Genomic DNA, 20028 nt, shown 5'->3' on the forward strand with positions numbered 1-20028 from the left:
GGCGTCGGCGCGAATCGCCGAAAACGATGCTCGGCCGCCTTCAAAAGAAAAGTAATTTTGGTTGCGGAAGACATCGGCAACAGTGCTGCCGGGCGACAATTCGCCGAAAATGAAGGCGGCATCCGCAGATGGAGACGACGAAATCAAGCTCTGTTCCCGTGCAACGGAACGAGAAGAAGCTTTGGAGGCCCAAAAAATGGCATGCTCGCCGACGTCGAGGCAAGTCTCGGCGACTTTGTAAAAGAGCAACGTGAACGGCACGTCGCCGTAGACATCAAGCTGCTGCAAGAGAGGGCCAGAGAACTTTGATGAGCCGACATTGGGTACACTGGGTTGTTCGCTTTATACGCCGCGCCGGGCTTTCACTGCGTTGGTGCACGCCCGTCGCTTGCTCTTTCAAGAAGTACGGAATTTCAAATGTGCTCCACGGCACTAAAGACGACTGCCTTAGGGAGGAGGCATCGGACAAGGAGTCTGATGGAAGTGATGACAGTGATTAAGGTTCAATTACGACGCAAATATACGTTTTTCTTAAGACTTCCTGGGTTGCATTTTACGCGGAATATTTTCGCGGTCCTTAAATTGTTTCATATTATACGCGGATAAAACTTTTTTTTTTCTTTGCGGTCCTCAAATCATGCCTCGTATTATACGCGGGTTCGTATTATATGCGGGTTTTTACGGTAATTTTTACCACAAGCGGAAATCTCAACCAAAACTTTGGCTCTGTCCGGCAACATTGGCCTCGAGCCACCAAGAAGAAGGCTATCACGTGGTACGGGACGTCACGTGATCCTTTACGCAACGCCGAGCAGGACTGGGGCGAAGGTGTGCCAGGAGCAAGTGTCGCCTGCACCACACTCCTATTCACATTTTGGTGTCCACAGCAATCGACGACGTCCGAAAAACTGCAGCGTAAGTCTGCGCACATAGTGTCCACAGTGTAAACGACACTCTGAGAGACAATAATCACAAACAGTGAGACGACGACGGCAGTTGTGACGGGGGGGACTGGATGGCTCCCAAGAAGCGCGCTGTGCAGGCCCATTAAGCCGAACACGTAGACCCCATTTCTCTTCCCAGAAACTAACTCCCACCGAGCAGCCTTATACCACCTTCAGCCGCAAGTTACTGGCGGTGTACTAACCACCGAATTCACAAACCTCACTTCAATTAAGGGGCCCCTCCACTTCCACTCCACTTCCTCGAGGAAGTGGAGGGGCCCCTCAATTGAAGTGAGGTTTGTGAATTCGGCGGTTAGCCTTGCTGCATTTCAGGCACTATGTCAAAGGTCGACAATTTTGGTGTTGACTGACCCTGAGCCCCTCACGCACGCTTTTCGTTCCCTGCGACCCGATGGTGACAGCCATTCTCAGCGAGAGCTGCGACAAACGTCATGCGTCTCGGAATTTGCACCAGACATTCGGCACATCCATGGTGCAGAGAATGTCGTGGCTGATGCTCTGTCACGAATAGGAACATTCACCAGCGAAACTCTGGCTGTCGTAGACTTCGAAAAACTGGCAGTTGCACAACGCGATGACGTGCAACTGTGCGACCTCCGTCCAACACCCAGCCGGCTTGTGTTCCGTGAGGTCCCTCTTTCTATGTGTCCCATCGACTTCATCATCGACACATCAACGGTATCACTGCATCCCTACGTGCCAGTACAGTTTGGCCGCCAGATCTTTGATGCCCTTCACAGACTTTCATACCCCGGAATCAAGGCTACCCATCATCTGATAACATCTCGTTTCGTGTGGCCCAGCATTAACAAAGATGTTTGTCACTGGGCCCGCACTTGCCTACAATGTCAGCGCTGCAAAGTTCAGCGTCACACGGTCACACCTTCGATCCACCCGACGCACGGTTTGACCACATCCATGCAGACATCGTTGGACTGCTGCCGCCTTTTCAGGAAAATGCCTACCTTTTGACTTGCGTCGACCATTTTACTCACTGGCTGGAAGTTGTGCTACTGCCCAACATCACCATAGAAACAGTGGCATGTGCTTTTGTTGCCTACTGTATTTCGCGGTATAGCGCGCCTTCCACTATCATTACAGAGCGGAGCCGCCAGTTCGAGTCCAGTCTCGTCTCCAGCCTCACCAAACTGCTGGGATCTCGGCGCATTCGCACCACTGCTTACCACCCCCCAGCAATGGCATGGTGGAGCGCTTTCCTGGCCAGCTGAAAGCCGCTTTCAAGACATATCAATGTCAAGATTGGATGGAAGTTGTTATGTAGCGGCTGGCAAGCTGGCGCCTATCAGCTCGTGACCATCGGCTGCGCTCGCACTGAGCGCTTGAGAGCCGCAGGGCACGAGCAGACAATGCCAGGCTAGGAACGTTGCGCCACGGAGGCTCCATCGGAATAAATTGATTGGGCGACCATCAAAGGTCTACATCTCGTATTTAACATTGGCGACAAGGGCGTACAAGAACTCCAGCAGCGGTTCAAGGATGACTGCGTCACAAGGCAAGCTCGAAGAATTCCAAGGGACAGGATGGTTGGCCTGGGAGGAGCGATTGGAATTCTTCTTCCAGGCAAACGACATAACGGACCACAAGAAGAAGAGAGCCCTGCTGCCGACCCTTTGTGGTGCGGAAACCTACGAGACTGCAAGCGCTAACGGCCCTGAGGAAGCCCGGCGAAGTTGCCTTTGAAAGCATCATGTCCATGCTCCAACAACATTACGATCCACGGCCTCCGGAACTATTCAGCCGAAGCCAATTCCAACGCCACGACCAACAGCCAGGTGAGTCCATCGCTACCTATGTGGCGGAATTAAAGAAATCAGCTGCCAACTGCAATTTCGGCGTGCTGACACCTCCCTCGGTGGCCACGACTAGCGCCGGAGCATCGACCGCTTCAACTATCGCTGAAGGACGAGCGGCCGCCACCCATTTGATATTAAGTCCAACCATGCCGCCGCTGGATGTAATGCTGAGAGACCGTTTGGTGTGCAGTGTGCAAGATGAGCGTCTGCAGCAACGGCTTTTCGCAGAGCAAACGTTCACGTTCAAGCAAGCATACAACATGGCAACAAGACTGGAAAGTGCGGTAAAACAGCAGCAGGAGCTTAAAACTACCACGACGGAACTGCATAGGGTCACACAACCACAGGCTACGAAACAGACCTCGGATCGAAATCAAACGCAACCGGATCTACGATGCTACCGCTGCCATGGACGGCACAGGCAAGACAGTTGCCCATTCAGCAGGGTAGCGTGCCGTTTCTGTAAAAAAATAGGACACATCGAAAAAGCTTGTCAAAACAAGATGAGGACTGGCACACGTCACGCAACCCATCAGATGGACTGCGGCGCAGAAGAGGACGCCCTAGAATCACAAAGTGGAGCTTCTGTCAAAAGCTACGGGTTGGACATGCAAGAGCTGAACGCACAACGTGCAACCAGTTTTGTTCCCAAGTACCTGGTGACTCTCAAGGTCGAAGGAAAGTCACTAGAATTCGAAATAGACTCAGGAGCAGCATTTACGGTAATCAGTGAGGCCACATACCAAAAGGTGTGGCCGACCAGACCTCCGTACCTGCGGAAAGTATTTGAGTGTGAAAAGTCATTTAATATCTATCGCTGTGATCGCGGTACAAGGTCAGGAGGAGGTGTCCTAATCGGTATTGCTGACCATATACAATCTTTTTATGTCCCCGTTGTTTCGTGTTTAGAGGTGGTCTGCGCAGGTATACGTATTAACCACCGTGACGTGATTTTCTGCGCCTGTTATCGGCCACCAAATGCATCCTCCACTTTTTGTAATGACCTTCATGACCTGTTAAATAATACTGTCGTAAGGTACCCTCATTCGCCTATATTTTTGTTAGGGGACTTCAACTTTCCGAAAATACTTTGGAATGATTCATGCCCGGTTGTTTCCGAGTCACATAATGAATCTACAGCATTTGTAAACCTTTGCTCTGATTTTAATTTTTCCCAAATGGTAACGGAGCCTACACGAACTTCATTATCGAGTGCCAATACTCTTGATCTCATTTTGACAACATCTCCTGACTTGGTTAACTCAATATCCTACTTGCCCGGTCTAAGTGATCATTGTTTTATTAATTTCATTCTTAAAGAATCTGTTCATCGTTCAGTCAGTAAGCCAAAGTATATTAGGGACTACAACAAGGCCGACTATCAATCCATAAACAGAGAGCTTGAAGTGTTTTTAGATGAATACATGCTGGATTTTTCGGAACGCACTATCGAAACTAATTGGTATCTTTTAAGAACAAGGTCAATTATTTAGTACAAAAATACATACCTTTACGCGTAATCTCATGCAAGCATCGAGCCGCTTGGTTCAACGTTCCATTAAAGCGTCTTTCAAATAAGAAAAAGCGATTATATCGCAAAGCCAAACAGAGTCAGAGTGATGTCAACTGGAGTGCTTATCTTCAATTTACAGCTCTGTTTAAAAGCGCAGTGAAAGAAGCTAAGAGGGTTTTCTTTCATAACACACTTCCTTCGTTACTGATAAACAACGCTAAAAAGTTCTGGAACGTCGTTGGTGGTCCGAAACAGAATAAGATATATCTAAACGATGACAATGGTGTGACTATTCCTCAGTCTGATTGCTGCTCTGAGTTTAATGAAGTGTTTGCAATGTCGTTCTTGAATCTACCCTCCGTTTGTCTTCCTGATGTTGCTGATTCGAGCTTTTTTCCTATGGATCCTGTGCTGATTGACTGGGTTGGTGTGATGCATTTAATCCGAAATTTAAAAGTTTCTTCGTCATCTGGACCCGATGATATTAACTCAAAGTTCCTGAAGAACACCGAAGTATATTCCTCCATAATTTTGTCGAAACTATTTTTCACAGTCCCTAGATACCTGCATTGTGCCCGGCGATTGGAAGGTGGGCAAGGTGGTACCCTCGTTTAAATCAGGAATTTCGCAATCTCCCCTTAAAGGGAAGCTACGGAGCTTCTTGGAAAAAATGAGTTAGAAGTGAATTCTAGCGTATTTTTACCCCGTGAACCCGAATACCCAAACCATTTGTTGCGTAAGTATTGTTAAACGCGAGAAAAACGTGAAAGACAGTCGCTGTCCGTGACGTCATCGACGGATCTTTTGGCTGCCCAAGGCTAGAGAGGCGGGGCTTCAGCCCTATATTGAAATTGCTCTTGTGGCTCTCCGGCGCGTCGCATTGAAATATAATTTTGATATCTGTTATTCTAAAGGCCAAATGAACGCAATTCAAGCGTTTTTTCTCAAATGTAGAAGTGCCCCATCTTCCCTTTAACTACAGACCTATATCTATAACTAGTGTTCCTTGTAAAATCCTAGAGCATATAATTTATTCTAACCTTGTTAGTTTTCTTGAAAGTAATGCATTTTTTACATCATGCCAGCACGGCTTTCGTAAGACGTTCTCCTGTGAGACACAACTCATTTCATTTACACATGAACTTTTTGCTGCTTTAGATAATGCATCTCATGTTGACTGCGTATTTCTGGACTTTTCTAAAGCTTTCGACCTCGTATCTCATCAGCTACTTTGTTTGAAATTAAGCAGATTAAATATTGACCCTAACATTCTCGCATGGATTGAAAGTTTCTTGTCTAACAGAACCCAATTTGTAGTTGCTAACGACTTCAAATCATCCTCGTCCCCCGTCATTTCAGGTGTGCCGCAAGGGTCTGTGCTTGGCCCTCTTCTCTTTCTCATCTACATTAATGACCTTCCTAACTCTATCAACTCATCCATCAAGTTGTTTGCTGACGACTGCGTCATTTTTCGAGTCATTTCTACTAGTTCCGATTCCTATGTGCTTCAGTCTGACCTTAACAAAATCTCTAATTGGTGTGATATCTGGAAAATGCGTCTAAATACTAACAAGTGTAAAGTAATGAGGATTGCACGTCAGACCGTTTGTGGCAACATTTACGATTATCAACTTTCAGGCAGTGCACTTGGAACAAGTAACGTCATACAAATACCTAGGGGTTCACATAACAGCTAATCTGTCTTGGCAAATGCATGTTAAACATATAGTAAATAACGCTAACCGCATGCTTGGATATTTGCGTCGTAACTTTTCTATGGCACCATCATCTTTAAAGCTTCTCCTCTACAAAACTCTCGTCCGCTCTAAACTGGAGTACGCATCTTCGGTGTGGGACCCAGGCCTGGAATTTCTTACCAATAACTTAGAATCGATACAGAATCGCAGCGCGCGTTTTGTCTTGTCGAACTACTCCCGTTCATCTAATGTATCCTCTATGAAGACAACCTTGAACCTTCCGAACCTCTCTCTGCGCAGAAAAATATCGCGACTCACGCTATTTCATAAAATATATTATTATAACCCGCACCTGCGTGCTGTCGTGGAATGCGAACTGACTGGAGCAGGTCCAACATTCAACATGGGCCACGCCCGTGGTGGTGGTTAGAAAGACGGATGGTTCGGTGAGGCTCTGCGGGGACTATCGCAGCACGGTGAACAAGACAGCGAAGCCAGTGGCTTATCCGCTGCCGACCCCCACTGAAGCCTTGTCTAACCTCCGGGGTGGCACAGTCTTCTCAACACTGGACCTTGTGCAGGCTTATCAACAGCTACGGGTGACAGACGACACAGCCGAGGTACTGACAATCAACACCATCAAGGGACTGTATCGAATGAAGAGACTTCCCTTCGGAGTGGCGGCAGCTCCTGCAATCTTCCAGAAAGTCATGGACACAACATTAGCAGGTATCTCAGGAGTCACTGCGTACCTAGACGACATTATCATCAGCGGGGAGACTGCAGAAGAACATAACAATCGACTAGATCAAGTACTGACGAGACTAGAAGGTGCAGGCCTAAGACTAAAGGAAACCAAGTGCCGCTTCGGGGTGAGTGAAGTAAAATTTCTTGGCCACCTCATCAATGCGGACGGCATACATCCCACGCAGGAGAAGATTCAGGCCGTAGTACAGGCGCCCGAGCGAAGGAACAAGACAGAGCTGCAGTCCTTTCTGGGACTGTTAGCGTTTTACGACAGATTTCTACAGAATCGAGCAACGATTGCGAAAGAGCTCTATCACCTACTGGAACGGAAGACAGAGTGGCGGTGGGAGGAAAACCATTGCGAGGCTTTCCAGAAAATGAAGGATCTGGTGGTGCAGTATACAGTACTGGCACACTATAATGAAAGAAAATCACTACTACAGTGCAGTCCAGTTATAACGATATTATTAAATGCGAAAAATCCTATCGTTATAGCCGATTATCGTTGTACCCGGGCTGACCCTGAAAACTGCCCAAATAGTTCCCCCTAGCAGAAGGTTACTCACCAGTGTTTACTGAATCACACCATAGAAGAAGCGCCGCAATATAACAAAGTTTTATTGTAGGGTCATCAGCAAGCACGCAATGAAATGGTGTCAAATACGCTAAAAAAAATCCAAGATCTCCGCTTGCTTGTGTGGCAGCTGGAGCTTGACTATCGCGGTGTGCATACAGCTCGTACAAGGCTTCCCTAAGCCTTTTCCACTGGTCGTCAAAGCCACTTGTTCCAGCCTTCTTCATTACGACGTCCCCGGATTTCAGGATGGTCGATATCGTCGACTGAGAGTGCTCATACTTCTGGACGACACTTCCGACCTTGAATCCTTGCCGCCAATCACGTAGGATTTACTTTTTCTCCTCGAAGGAGATAGCTTTTCGCTTCGTCGGAGCCATCTTTCACGCCAGTGACGCGGGTAAGAGGAGGGCGGGGAAGGGTTACGAGGTTACGGGTATGATGATGATGATAGCGCCGAGGTTTTAAGGCCACGCGCAGCGCCTGCTCATGGAGTATTCGGTCGGGGCCCATCGGCAATGATCGCGACAGTCAATCTGGGTCGTTTCTTCGCGGAAATTCACAATTTTTCTCTCTTTTTCTGTTGAATTTTCGTAGTAAACACATTCTATGCGATGATTTATTGATCGTTATATCCAATATGCCGGGAAAAATGCATCGCTATATATGGTTTATTTTTACATAGAACCAATGCAAAAATTGATGCTTTTATAAAATCGATCATTATAACCGATATATCGTTATAAGTGGTATCGTTATAAGTAGACTGCACTGTATTGTCCTGCGACGATTCGCCTTACAGTGTGGGTCCCACAGTTGGACTCCGACGGCCGGGAGGCTCTGATTGTGTTTGTGTCCAGGACCGTGAAAACTGCTGAGTGCAACTACTCACAACTGGACTGAGAGGGCCTAGCCATTGTGTATGGAGTCAGCCATTTTCATCAGTATGACGCAGGGCGAAGCATGACAATCTACACAGATCATCAACCTCTTCTTGGCATCCTAGGAGCTGACAAGCCCGTTCCACAAGTGTTGTCACCGCGGATGACCAGATGGTGCGTAAAATTGGCCGCTTATAAGTATGAGCTGAGGTACAGGCCAGGAAACCACCATCAGAATGCAGACGCTCTAAGCCGACTTCCCATGTCCACCACGGAGGAAGAGCCAGAAGCACCCGGAGACATCCTGACGTTTGAGGCTTTGACCTGCCCACCGCTCTCAGCAGACCAAGTAGCCAAGGAGACAGCACGTGATGCCGTCCTGTTAACAGTATACCAGGCAGTACAAGAAGGTACTATGCCTCAATATCAGTCCCCAGAGCACTCGCTGTACAGAAGTAAAGCGGCAGAGTTGTCAACACACAGAGGATGCGTAAGCTGGGGGACACGGGTCGTGATTCCTAACAACTTGAGAAGAGACCCGATGGCTCTAATTCACTCGGGACATTGCGGAATTGTGGCGATGAAAGCTTCCGCTCGCAGCCACGTTTGGTGGCCCGGGATCGACGACGATATTGAAGCATGGGTTGCCGCATGTAGCACCTGCCAGATACACCGGAAGTTACCAGCAAAGGAACCTATCCCTGTGTGGAATACGCCAACCGAGCCGTGGAACACTGTTCACCTGGACTTTGCAGGTCCTGTCGAGGGTCATTTTTTTCTGGTTGTGGCTGGAAGTGCGCGTGGTCCGCAACACGCCGTCTGCCGCCGTCATTAAAGAGTTACGGAGCATTTTTGCAATGTCTGGTCTACACTATAGACCACTTACAACGTAACTGCTTATAGTGCAGGACCGGGTATAACGCAGCTTTTTTAAACCACCGGTTCGCCTCCCATAGAACTCCGTGTAATTACATACCGCTTAAAACGCAGGCGCGCAAAGGGAAATACCGGTTATAGTGCGGTTTCTGCAACAGCCCGGCGACCGCGCCGACTGACCGACGCAGAGAGCACGCTTCCCTGTGCGACACTAGATAACGGCGAGAGCCGCAAGCTGCACTCGCGGGGCAAGGAGGTTGCTTGAAGCGGGGAGAAGCGAAGAGAGAGGCTTCAGTTGCCATAGCGACGGAGGGACGCACGCACGTGTTGTTCACGTGCGTGCGTCCCTCCGCTGTGTTCGCGCGCGTTGCATGCCGGTCGCGGGCCGGCTTCTTCTATCCGCAAACATGGCGTTGGTTGTGGTCGTTGACGTAGACAGCATGGTGGAAGCTCATCGTTCCGCATAAAAGCGCTATCCTTGACTGTGAATTTTTGTTGTGTGTCGTTATGATAACCCAGCACATACTAGAAGAGAGGATCCACCTACTCGTGCGGCAATGTCGTGACGGCACTCTCAAGACGGCAGAAACGCCCGTGTCGTCGTGTTTGTTTACTTCAACTACAGTGGTGATTTCTAAGCGTTTGTGTTTTCGAACATCGTCCGGATTTCTTATTTAGAGCATTTCGTACCTGTGCTCAAGTTCAAGGTATTACTGGTGCGTACCGTATAAAGGATGCGAATTTTCACGCGTTTTCATGGCCGGAGAAAAGTGATTAGGGTTAGCAATCCTGAACGGTCGCAACGTCCGTCCGCAACCCGCGACGCAGTTAAAAGGCTGCACCAGGCAAAAGCCGCTCATTTCTTTAAAAATGTGTGACACACTTGAGAGAGAAGTGTATTAGTCTGGTGAAATAAAGACTTTCCTCAAACTAAGCTTTATTTTTCATCTAACATAAAATAAATTTTTTTACAAAGGTAAGTTGTCTGATGGGATGTACTTTGGCCTGAAAAATTGATGCTTTGGTTATAGCGCGGTACCGCTTATAGTGCGAATTTTTGCACCTCCCGCGACATACATTATATGCGGTCTACACTGTACCAAGGAAGATTGCGTCGGACAATGGCGCGGCGCTAGTTTCCGAGGAGATGAAAACATTTTACCAAAACAACGGGATCATCGCTGTTACTAGTGCGCCGTACTCTCCCGCCACTAATGGCCAGGCGGAGCGCATGGTACAGGAGCTGAAACTTGCACTCGGGAAGAAGGGAAAGGAAGAGCTGAATTGTGCATTGGCCAGGTTTTTATTCAAACAGCACACTACGATTCACGTTGCAACGGGAAAAACGCCAGCATGGTTGCTTTATGGCAGGGAACTTCCATCAGCTCTTGAACGATTAAAAACTGTACTTTCTGAAGAGCCAGTCTGCACGGAAAGCGTCACTAGCACACGGGAACTGAGCGTGGGACAGTCGGTTTGGACTAAGAAGTTTCCACACGGCAAAGGCTAGGTTCCTGGCGTAATCGAACGTCAGATGGGCCTCCGTTCATGGATGGTGAACACAGATGAAGGTTCGGTAAGCCAGCATACCAACCACATACGCCAGCGATGTACAGCAGCCAGCACTCAACAAGAAGCGAAGACTCCGTCTCCTGTGTGGGACCTCAAGATTGACCAGAGGCGAAGTCCACCACGGGCACCATCTCCCGGCAAACATACTCCAGCTCAAGAAGACGCATCACCCCAGCGAGACAGTAGCAGGCCGGCGGCGTTTCCTCGCGAACCAGCGTCAGCTCCTTCGACAGCAGACGCTGGCCCTTTCACTGGTACCCGGAGGGGCACCCGAGCGTGACGACAACCGCAACGCTACGGGAGCCACGACTAGTTGGAGGGGGTGTTATGTAGCGGCACCCATCGGCTCGTGACCATCGGCTGCGCTCGCACCGAGTGCTTGAGATCCACGGGGCACGAGCAGACAACGCCAGGCTAGGAACGTTGCACAAGGCTAATTCGGAGGCTCCATCGGAATAAATCGATTGGGCAACCATCGAAGGTCTACATCTCGTATTTAACAGAAGTTCTGCGACTCGTTCTCCTGAACATTCGGACAGCCCTCAAATCCGATTTTGGTTGCAGCATTGCGGAGTTGGTCTACGAAACAACGCTTCGCCTCCCCGGCGAATTCTTGGCATCCACATAGGCCGACGCATGTCTGGACTCCACCAATTACGTGACCCAACTACGGGAGGCCATGACACACCATCCGGGACACTGCAACTCGTTGAAACCCCAGCCAATCCCCCATCATCAACCAGGACTTAGAGAACTGCACACGTCTTTCTACCGCAGATACCGCAGAAGCGTCCACTTCATTCAAGCGCCCACTATTAATGTGTTCTTAACTACTGAATTCTGCATATTATACATTAAGCACTTGATTTGAACGGACAAGCGCCCAAGGCTAGTTCAATCTAGTTTTCAGTGGAAGTGTGATGGTCACTCCCCCCGTATTTTGCGGTAGATTTGTCGTAACTTATGAAACAAGCGTTGAACTGGTTGAACAGATCATCAAAAAGCCCCGAGGCGGTCAGGTGAACATATCGTATTTACACAAATGTAGGTCGACCTTTTTTTTTTTTTTTTTTTTTTTTTTTTTCAATTTTTGAAAATTTGAAGTGGGGGGTCGACTTATAATCGAACCGAAGCATTCCACCGCCGGCAAAAACGAAACAATTGCGATATCATGAGCACCTCAGCTTGTTACGAGTTCAGCCGGTTATACCTCTAGCACTGCACTATTTATTCTGTGTGCTCATTTTACAAATTTAATTATTGTTTTATTTGTGCGAACGAGTATTATTGATAGCGATTTGCAAATTAACCCGAATATACGGCGGTGAACAGCGCACGGCGCACCCGACTCCCGGGGGTGGCGGCACTTCTTGTAAGAGTCACTCTGGAGGCCGCTGGAACAGCCTCCTGGCTCACTCACCCCGCGGCTTCCCTTCGCAGTTTTTCGTGCGATTCACGGTCGCACATCGTTTGATAGAGTGTCGAGATCATGCTGGAGCGCTAACTACGTTTATTTTATATTGACACGCTTGATCCGGGCAGTTTAGGCTTTCGGTGCTCGTTTATGGCCATTCTTCACTCAGAAGCAACCAAGTGCTCTGGTGGATGCAAGTTCGACCCGTCGGAGCGGGTGATGCTCCAGTGGAGTCTCCAGTGGCGCGGGATGTGACGGCAAACAAAGAGGTTTCCGCAGTCCAAAGTCTGGATAGGTGGAGATGCCTTCCGGAGTTGGAGGTCAAGCTTGCAACGTACGGCGCAAAAGTGTGCAATTGGTCCCTACCGGTGACGTCCGACGCGATCGCCGAGCAAGCGCGGAAGATGCGGTTGATCATTTGCGAAGTGCGAGATTTCGTTAGATGACACCGACGACGTGCTTCAAGAACGTGGCAGTGATGATGACGGGACTGACATCACCAGTGCAGATGAGTCATAGCCTAATCTTCGTTTCAGCTTCCGTCCGAGCGCAGCCACAGCTACGTGTGGCCGGAGTCAATCACACGACGGCAAAAGGTCACACGATCTCGCCTACATTTTTGTATCACTCCGCTGCGCCGCTGGTCGTCCGTGCCGCCTGTGCTCGCCGAGTATTTCGTCTGCTACGGCTGTATCAGAGCTATCGTGTGCTACAGATTTAAAAAATGCCCTTCCACACTCTGAAATTCAGTCGCAAGGGATGTCAGTACATACGCTGGCTGCTGGCATCTGCGACCGAGCTTTCCGCCTGTTCGGCATAGTGTCACGGGTGGTGACCAATAAACAATAATAAACAGAAAGAAATAAACGTTTAATGTGGCAAACTTGTGCCAAAAATAAAAGGGTACAAAAGATAATAACGGAGCGTCGCGGGCGTCAAAGTCGGCGTAGCAGCAGAGTCGAACGCTGGGCGAAAAACTGACTCCGCTCGCCTGGCGGAATCCCTTATGTACCCTCGTGGGTTTCTGGATCGTTCGGCGTAGAAGGTTCGGCGCGTAGAACATTCTAACCTGGAATCAGCAAGATGGTTCTCGAATTTACCAGAACATTACTTTACAAAGTCAACAAAAATGTGCCTCCGCGGCCAGGAATCGAACCCTAGCTTTCAGCGTGGAAGGTAAGCGCGATAACCATTAGGCCACGCGCGCGCTGCCTACTTGGCCAGCTGCGCGCGCGGCAAGATGTGACGGCAAACAAAGAGCTTTCCGCAGTCCAAAGTCTGGATAGGTGGAGATGCCTTCCGGAGTTGGAGGTCAAGCTAGCAACGTACGGCGAAAAAGTGTGCAATCGGTCCCTACCTGTGACGTCCGACGCGATCACCGAGCAAGCGCGGAAGATGCGGTTGATCATTTGCGAAGTGCGAGATTTCGTTAGATGACGCCGACGACGTGCTTCAAGAACGTGGCAGTGATGATGACGGGACTGACATCACCAGTGCAGATGAGTCATAGCCTAATCTTCGTTTCAGCTTCCGTCCGAGCGCAGCCACAGCTACGTGTGGCCGGAGTCAATCACACGACGGCAAAAGGTCACACGATCTCGCCTACATTTTTGTATCACTCCGCTGCACCGCTGGTCGTCCGTGCCGCCTGTGCTCGCCGAGTATTTCGTCTGCTACGGCTGTATCAGAGGTATCGTGTGCTACAGATTTAAAAAATGCCCTTCCACACTCTGAAATTCAGTCGCAAGGGATGTCAGTACATACGCTGGCTGCTGGCATCTGTGACCGAGCTTTCCGCCTGTTCGGCATAGTTTCGAGATGTAAGTGCGCGTTGCAAGGTGCCCAATGACCCGGCTGTTGATGTTTCCTTGTATTGTCTGGATATACCAGGGCTCGAGGCGCAGTCCTTTCCACCAGCTTCTCGGAGTTCAACGTGATCGGCAGGTAAAGGGATACCTTGATTTCGCCGCGTATGAGTTGTGGGGATTGTGATCCCTCAACATTCTGTCGCGTCAGCGTTTTGGCATGCCGTGGCGGCCGCTTTGACGTAGCGAGAGGTGGCGCTGCTTACCACTGTAAGTGGTTTCCTCCTTTCCCCCCTAAGGGCGATTTTCGTAACAAACGCCCGCAGAAAGGAGATCGACGTGTCGCTCCTTGATTGGCCCCTTCGCCCCGCCGTTATCTTAAGACCAGCGAACAGCAGTGTATCGCCGTCTCTTCTTCCTGGGATTTCGGCAGCGGCGACAACGGGGAACCGTCCGGTGCACCGGTGAGCGTTTACCCCGTCCTTTGTATCTTTGTGAACGACCGTTCGGCCGTGGGCGATCTCCACACCGACGGCGTTCACCAGCTTATAGCCGCTGTTTTCTTGTTATTTGTTTCGTTGTTAATAAACAGAGATTATCACCGTTACCAATGTGACTGGTGTCTGATTGCGATCAACAAGCAGCATGCCGCGCGAGTACGAACCCGCTTCGCGGTAGAGCGTCCCGCCGCGAACGTAGTACTCCCAGAGGCAAGGGCCTCAAGGAGAACCACACAGTGAATTGCAGTGGCCCGGACGCGTTTCTTGTTTACAATGCATTCACTGTACGACACGGTCAGAGTCTCCTGCCGAATTAGAAAGCAGACTTTCATCACGACCTCTTGCGTCCGACGCTCAAACGTGCCTTTGCGAAAGGACGTTTTAAGCGACTCGGTGAGGAAAACGGCAAAGCACATGATTCGGCCATTACGGGAACGAAATCACACAGAAAAACTGAGAGCTGCAGCCGTGTTGCCAGCGGATGTACATGTTTTCACCAAACCACATATATTTACATATATTAATAAAAACATAAACTTCAGGTATTTAATTCCTTTAGTTGCAAATCATTGTCAGCGGTACACATCTGGAATATTGTGCGATGTTTATGCACAAAACAGTTATTAGAAAAATACTTTTGCGGACTACTTTGTGGTGCTTTGGAATGCTCTTCTCGAAGTTGCGAACCGTCCTTCAACCTTCGGCTGCGCTCGGACGGAAGCTGAAACGAAGTATAGTCGCGGATGGAGTGAGAACGACAGGGAGCTGCTTCAGTTGTCCCGCCTCCAGCGTGAACTTCCTAGTTTCAATAACACCTGGGCATTTCATGGACATGCATCGCGTGCATGTGCAGCCAAAGCAGACCAGAAGGCATCGATCGCATGTTGAGGTGTTGGAGGCTCGGCATCTGAAACAGATACTTTGCCGTTCTCACGTGTTCGCAGTAAAATGCGCATCTAAAGTTTTTTTTTTTTTTCTTGATCTGCAATGTGGGGGGAGGGGGGAGGGGTCGATTTACAATCGTGCAAATATGGTGCTGCTTGCTTATTTGGAGACTAGTAGCAATCCAATCAAACGTCGCCTAAATGCAAAGCTGGTATAAGACAACTAAATAGGCAGGACAACGCATTCACAAAAAAGCATCCCTTCCCAAAAATTCTTAGTTATCCTGGGCGTTTATTTTTGGCTCCTGACAGAAGTAAAGGTTGAGGAAAATGCAACCAGACTAAATTAGGGAACCACCCAGCCTAATACAGCTGATCAGGTCACAACTGGTTGTTGTCAGGCTAACCATATTGCCGCTGCCTGGAACTTTTCTTCTTTAATGAATGGAGATATTGGCCGCTTTAAAATGCAGCCGGTTACCAATGATAATGAAGTAAGTTATAGTGCAGGACCGGATATAACGCAGCTTTTTTCAGCCACCGATCCGCCTCTCATACAACTCCATGTAACTACATACTGCTTAAAATGCAGGCATGCAAAGGGAAATACCGTTTATAGTGCAGTTTCTGGAACAGCCCACCGATCGACCGGCACAGCAAGCACGCTTCCCTGTGCGACACCAGATAACTGTGCAAACGAAACTCACAAGGGCAAGGAAGGCAACGAGGTTGCGTGGAAGAAGCGAGGAGACGCTAATGAAGAGGCGAGAAACGAATGACGACGCAGTGAGTTACGACGCAGTGAGGTGCAACATACACACACACTTGCTCAACTTGGAAAGCCCCAACGAGCCACAGTTCACTGGATTTACTCATTATAATAAAAGCCTTTCGCCCTTTCCATTTCACCCCCTCGCTCGAGTGACACAAAACCAACTTCCTTTCTTACACCGTGTGCAAAACGAAGGGTGGATAGCTAGATAGTTCCTAGTTTCGCTCCTTGCAGCTTGCTAGCTTGCTCCACGTCTGCTTGGACAGCGTGCGGACCACATCGAGCATATCGTGCGGAAATCGACCGTCCATCCCGATCTGTCCCTGTCTCCAAAGTCCAAGATGGCCAAGAAACGACAACCCTGTCTCTCGGAACTAAACACAGCATCGTCAAAGATGTTGAAAGTGGCACGAAAAAAGCTTCCATCGTGGCCAAGTACAACGTTGCTGACACGACGGTTCCTACTGTCTGGAAAAACCGGGAGCAGATACAGAAGCAGCTACAGCAAAATTCCGCGTTGCTCTCAAGCAAGAGGATTCGTACGTCAAGTATGAGGATGTCAACGAAGCTTTGTTTAGGTGGTTTCGCAAAGCCTTGTTTAGGTGGTTTTGCAAAGTGCAAGCCAAGAACGCCCCAGCGAGTGGCCCAATGCTACAAGCAAAGGCTAGGTTTTTTGGGCATTTGTTCGAACACGACGGCTTTAACCCCCTCAACGGAAGGATTCAGCGGTTTAAAGACTGCCACGGGATTAGCTGCAAAGTTGTCTCGGTCGAAAGTGGGGAAGTCGAGGACGCCAGCATCCAGGTGTGGTTTCGGATTCATCTCGGGATGATGCTTTCCACTTACGCGGACAAAGACATCTATAATGCCGATGGAACTGGTCTGTGCAACAACATGCTTCCCGATTGCACTATCGCGATGAGAGGTGAACCCTGTTCCACAAAGTCTCAAAGGAACGTGTCATGGTTTTGTTTTGTGCAAACATGGACGGCTCCGACAAGAGTCACTTGTTTATCATCGGGAAATCAAAACGACCCCATTGCTTCAAGAAGCGAGAATGTCTGCCTGAGGTGTACACAGCAAATGGAAAGGCCTGGATGACCTAACAGTTCTTTGCTAGTTGGCTGAAAATTTTTGATGAGGCTATGGTTACGGAAAAACGTCGCGTCATTCTTATCCTGGACAACCGCAGCGCTCACAATGTGCAGCCGCAATTAAGCGCAGTCAATTTGAACTTCCCGCCGGCAAACACCACTGCTAAAAGCCAGCCTCTCGATCAGGGACTCATCCCTACAGTCAAGACGCTCTACAGGTAGCGCATGTGCGAAAGAGTCGTCTTGAAATTGCAACGAGAAGGATTTATCGAGGTGGATTTGAGGGGTGCCATCGACACGACCACCGAGTCGTGGTGGCAAGCAAAAGCCACAACCATCCAGAAGTGTTTTCGCAATGCAGGGTTTCTGCGCGATGCCAGGAATTCGGAGGACGCCGATCGGCGCAGCGATGCGATTGACAAGGCAATTGGCGCGGACGACATGCGGTCCGACCTTGTGGAAAAGCACTTTCTTCCTGCAAACGGCACGTTTCAAAACTATGTAGATCAGTGTGACGATGACTCTTTTATAAATGAGGAAGCAACCACCAATGAAGCTATTGTTGCAGCGGTGCAAGGTTCTAGGGCAAATCCATCCGAAGATGAGTCGGACGACGACGAAGAGAGCACGCCGGAAGTTTCGAGTAAAGACGAAGTGGAATTCTTACATAAGCTGAAGGTTCACTGTGAGCAGAACTCCTTCAGTGATGAGGTCTTCAAATGCCTTAGTGTTATCGAAGAGCAGGTCGTCCGCAACGCCGTTAAAAGGCAGCACCAGGAAAAAATCACTAACTTCTTTCAAAAAGGGTGACACGTTTGAGAGAGAAGTGTACTACTCTAGTGAAATAAGAATTTTCTTCAGACTGAGCTTTATTTTTCATCTAACATAAAATAAATTGTTTTACAAAGGTATGTTGTCTCATGGCATGTATTTTGACCTGAAAAATTGGTGGATTGGTTATAGCGCGGTACTGCTTATTTTTGCGACTCCTGTGACATATGTTATATGCGGTCTACACTGTATTTATAATTGTTGCCTCGAACCTATGGGAGTGAACTAGGTTTGAACTTCGTTGAACTTTCGTTCACAAGTTGGAAGTTCTTCAAACTTTTAAACTCAGCAGGTTTCAAAGCTCGAAAACCATTGGATTTCTTAGCATAATAAGCCTAAAAGTTTGAAAATGTGGAATTTCATACCGCGAAAAATCGGAAGTTAAAAAAAAATATCGAACTTTTCAGCGCCAAAATTTAAAAGTTTGAAAATCGTTGAATTGTTTATGTAATTAGTTTGACGTTTTGAAACTGCAAACCTTTCGAACTCCTTGCTTCAATCTTCAAACCACAGGCTCAAAACAAGTTTGCGACATCTCTAGTTTTGAGTTTTCCACAGTGTTCCCGTGCAAACTTGAAAGCTGCTGTCGCTGCTTTTTGGGCTCTCTCGCTTTCGTCAAATGACCACTTACAGAAAACTTTTTTTCCCTCCATTGGCTTTATTATAACGAGGGAGTACTGTACTTGTATCAGAAAGCAAAGGCCCTGATAAGATAAATTTGTTAACATGGCAAGAGAAGCAATGACTAGCTCATTTATTTAAATATTAATTGAGCCTTCGCTTTTTGGTGCTGTCCATTAAAATCAGGTGTTGAAGTATGAAATAATGACCAAAGAAAGCTGATCCACAACAGTGTGCAAAATTACCGAGACGATTGAGCCCCACGAGATATGCTCCAACATGCCAGCAGTTCCTCGTGGCATGCTGGCAAATTGACTGGTTCTTTCCAAGGGCATGCCTTCCTCTCCGAGTGCTCTTGCCATTGGAGTAAGGAGCGGTGCAGACAACATTTAGTGTTGTTGTCAACAGTAGCGGCGGGAGTATGCGGGGTCTGGCAAGATCGCGATAAAATCCGGCTCTACAAAGTGGCTGTGCATTTGACGGTGCGAGGATTACAATGGACAGGACGACATTCGCTCGTGGCAATTACGATAAAAATCCGCACGAGAAGTATTTGCAGTTTCTAGCTTTTACAAGACCGTTCACCTCACAGCGGTGGACATACTAACCCTGACCAATGACGAAACAGGCCGCGGCATGTTCACCAGATTTTGTGGACGTTTCGAGAAATTTTCAGGTTAGGTAACAGTTTCTAAAGAATGTGTGCCCTAAAATTAAGGGGGCTCGACCATCATTTACAGTGGTTTGTATCAGAAGGTGATATATATGTCTTGTAAGTAATGCTTGCACACACAAAAAAAAAAGAAAAAAAAAAGAAAAAAAAGAAGTGGTCTATTTATTGTTTTGTATTTGCCAGCTCCGTCATACAGACGACAGCTATCGTACCGCGTTCACTGTAGGTACGCAACGGGTGCACAGGCAGGCGCAACGAGTGCATGTGCAGTACCCAAACGCGGTGTGGGCAAACGGGGGCTTGTTTATAAGTAGCACGTTGGCATAGGACAGCCCCTTGGTCCGCATTCCGTGAAATATGGACTTTATACGATGGACCAGGGCAGTCCATTTTTTTTTTTCCAGACCAGTCTGGCTACAAGTGTGTCTAATTTACTTCGACCGGTGCCTATGCTCACCTTCAGTTTTCCCAGAAACTTTGGGTTGGACAAACTGGGGGCTTCCTTGGCCTCTGCCGACCCATTGGGCAGCAAGGACGGTGGGGCTGCCGGTTTGGGGGCTGCACTGCCGAAGCCAAAGTTGGCAAACGGACTGGACGCTGCCTGCAAGAAACGACGACATTGTACAGAAAGAGGCTAGGCAGAGTTGTGCATAAGTAAAGGACAGTCATCAACAAAAGGAGGTGGGAGGAAGCATTAAGGCGAGAGAACAGCAGTGGTCGAACGCAGGACGAGAGCATTTGCGGATGCATTGCCTCTAGCCGACCGTAAGTCGCAAATCATCCCTAAGGGGTAGC

At 48.6% G+C, this 20028-nt stretch overlaps 1 protein-coding gene across 11 annotated transcripts in view; it reads right to left on the reverse strand.

Annotated features, from left to right (window-relative positions):
* LOC8026462 (nuclear pore complex protein Nup50) overlaps positions 1-20028 on the reverse strand; it is a 69367-nt gene that overhangs the window by 39481 nt on the left and 9858 nt on the right. For all 11 annotated transcript variants that reach the window (XM_040501579.2, XM_029974604.3, XM_040501580.2 and 8 more), the window contains one exon: positions 19691-19834. In XM_040501579.2, the coding sequence (XP_040357513.1) occupies positions 19691-19834 (144 nt within the window). The remainder of the gene's footprint in view (positions 1-19690; positions 19835-20028) is intronic.

Source organism: Ixodes scapularis, unplaced genomic scaffold (assembly GCF_016920785.2).
Source record: "Ixodes scapularis isolate PalLabHiFi unplaced genomic scaffold, ASM1692078v2 PGA_scaffold7__128_contigs__length_106722199, whole genome shotgun sequence".
NCBI classification, from domain to species: domain Eukaryota; kingdom Metazoa; phylum Arthropoda; class Arachnida; order Ixodida; family Ixodidae; genus Ixodes; species Ixodes scapularis.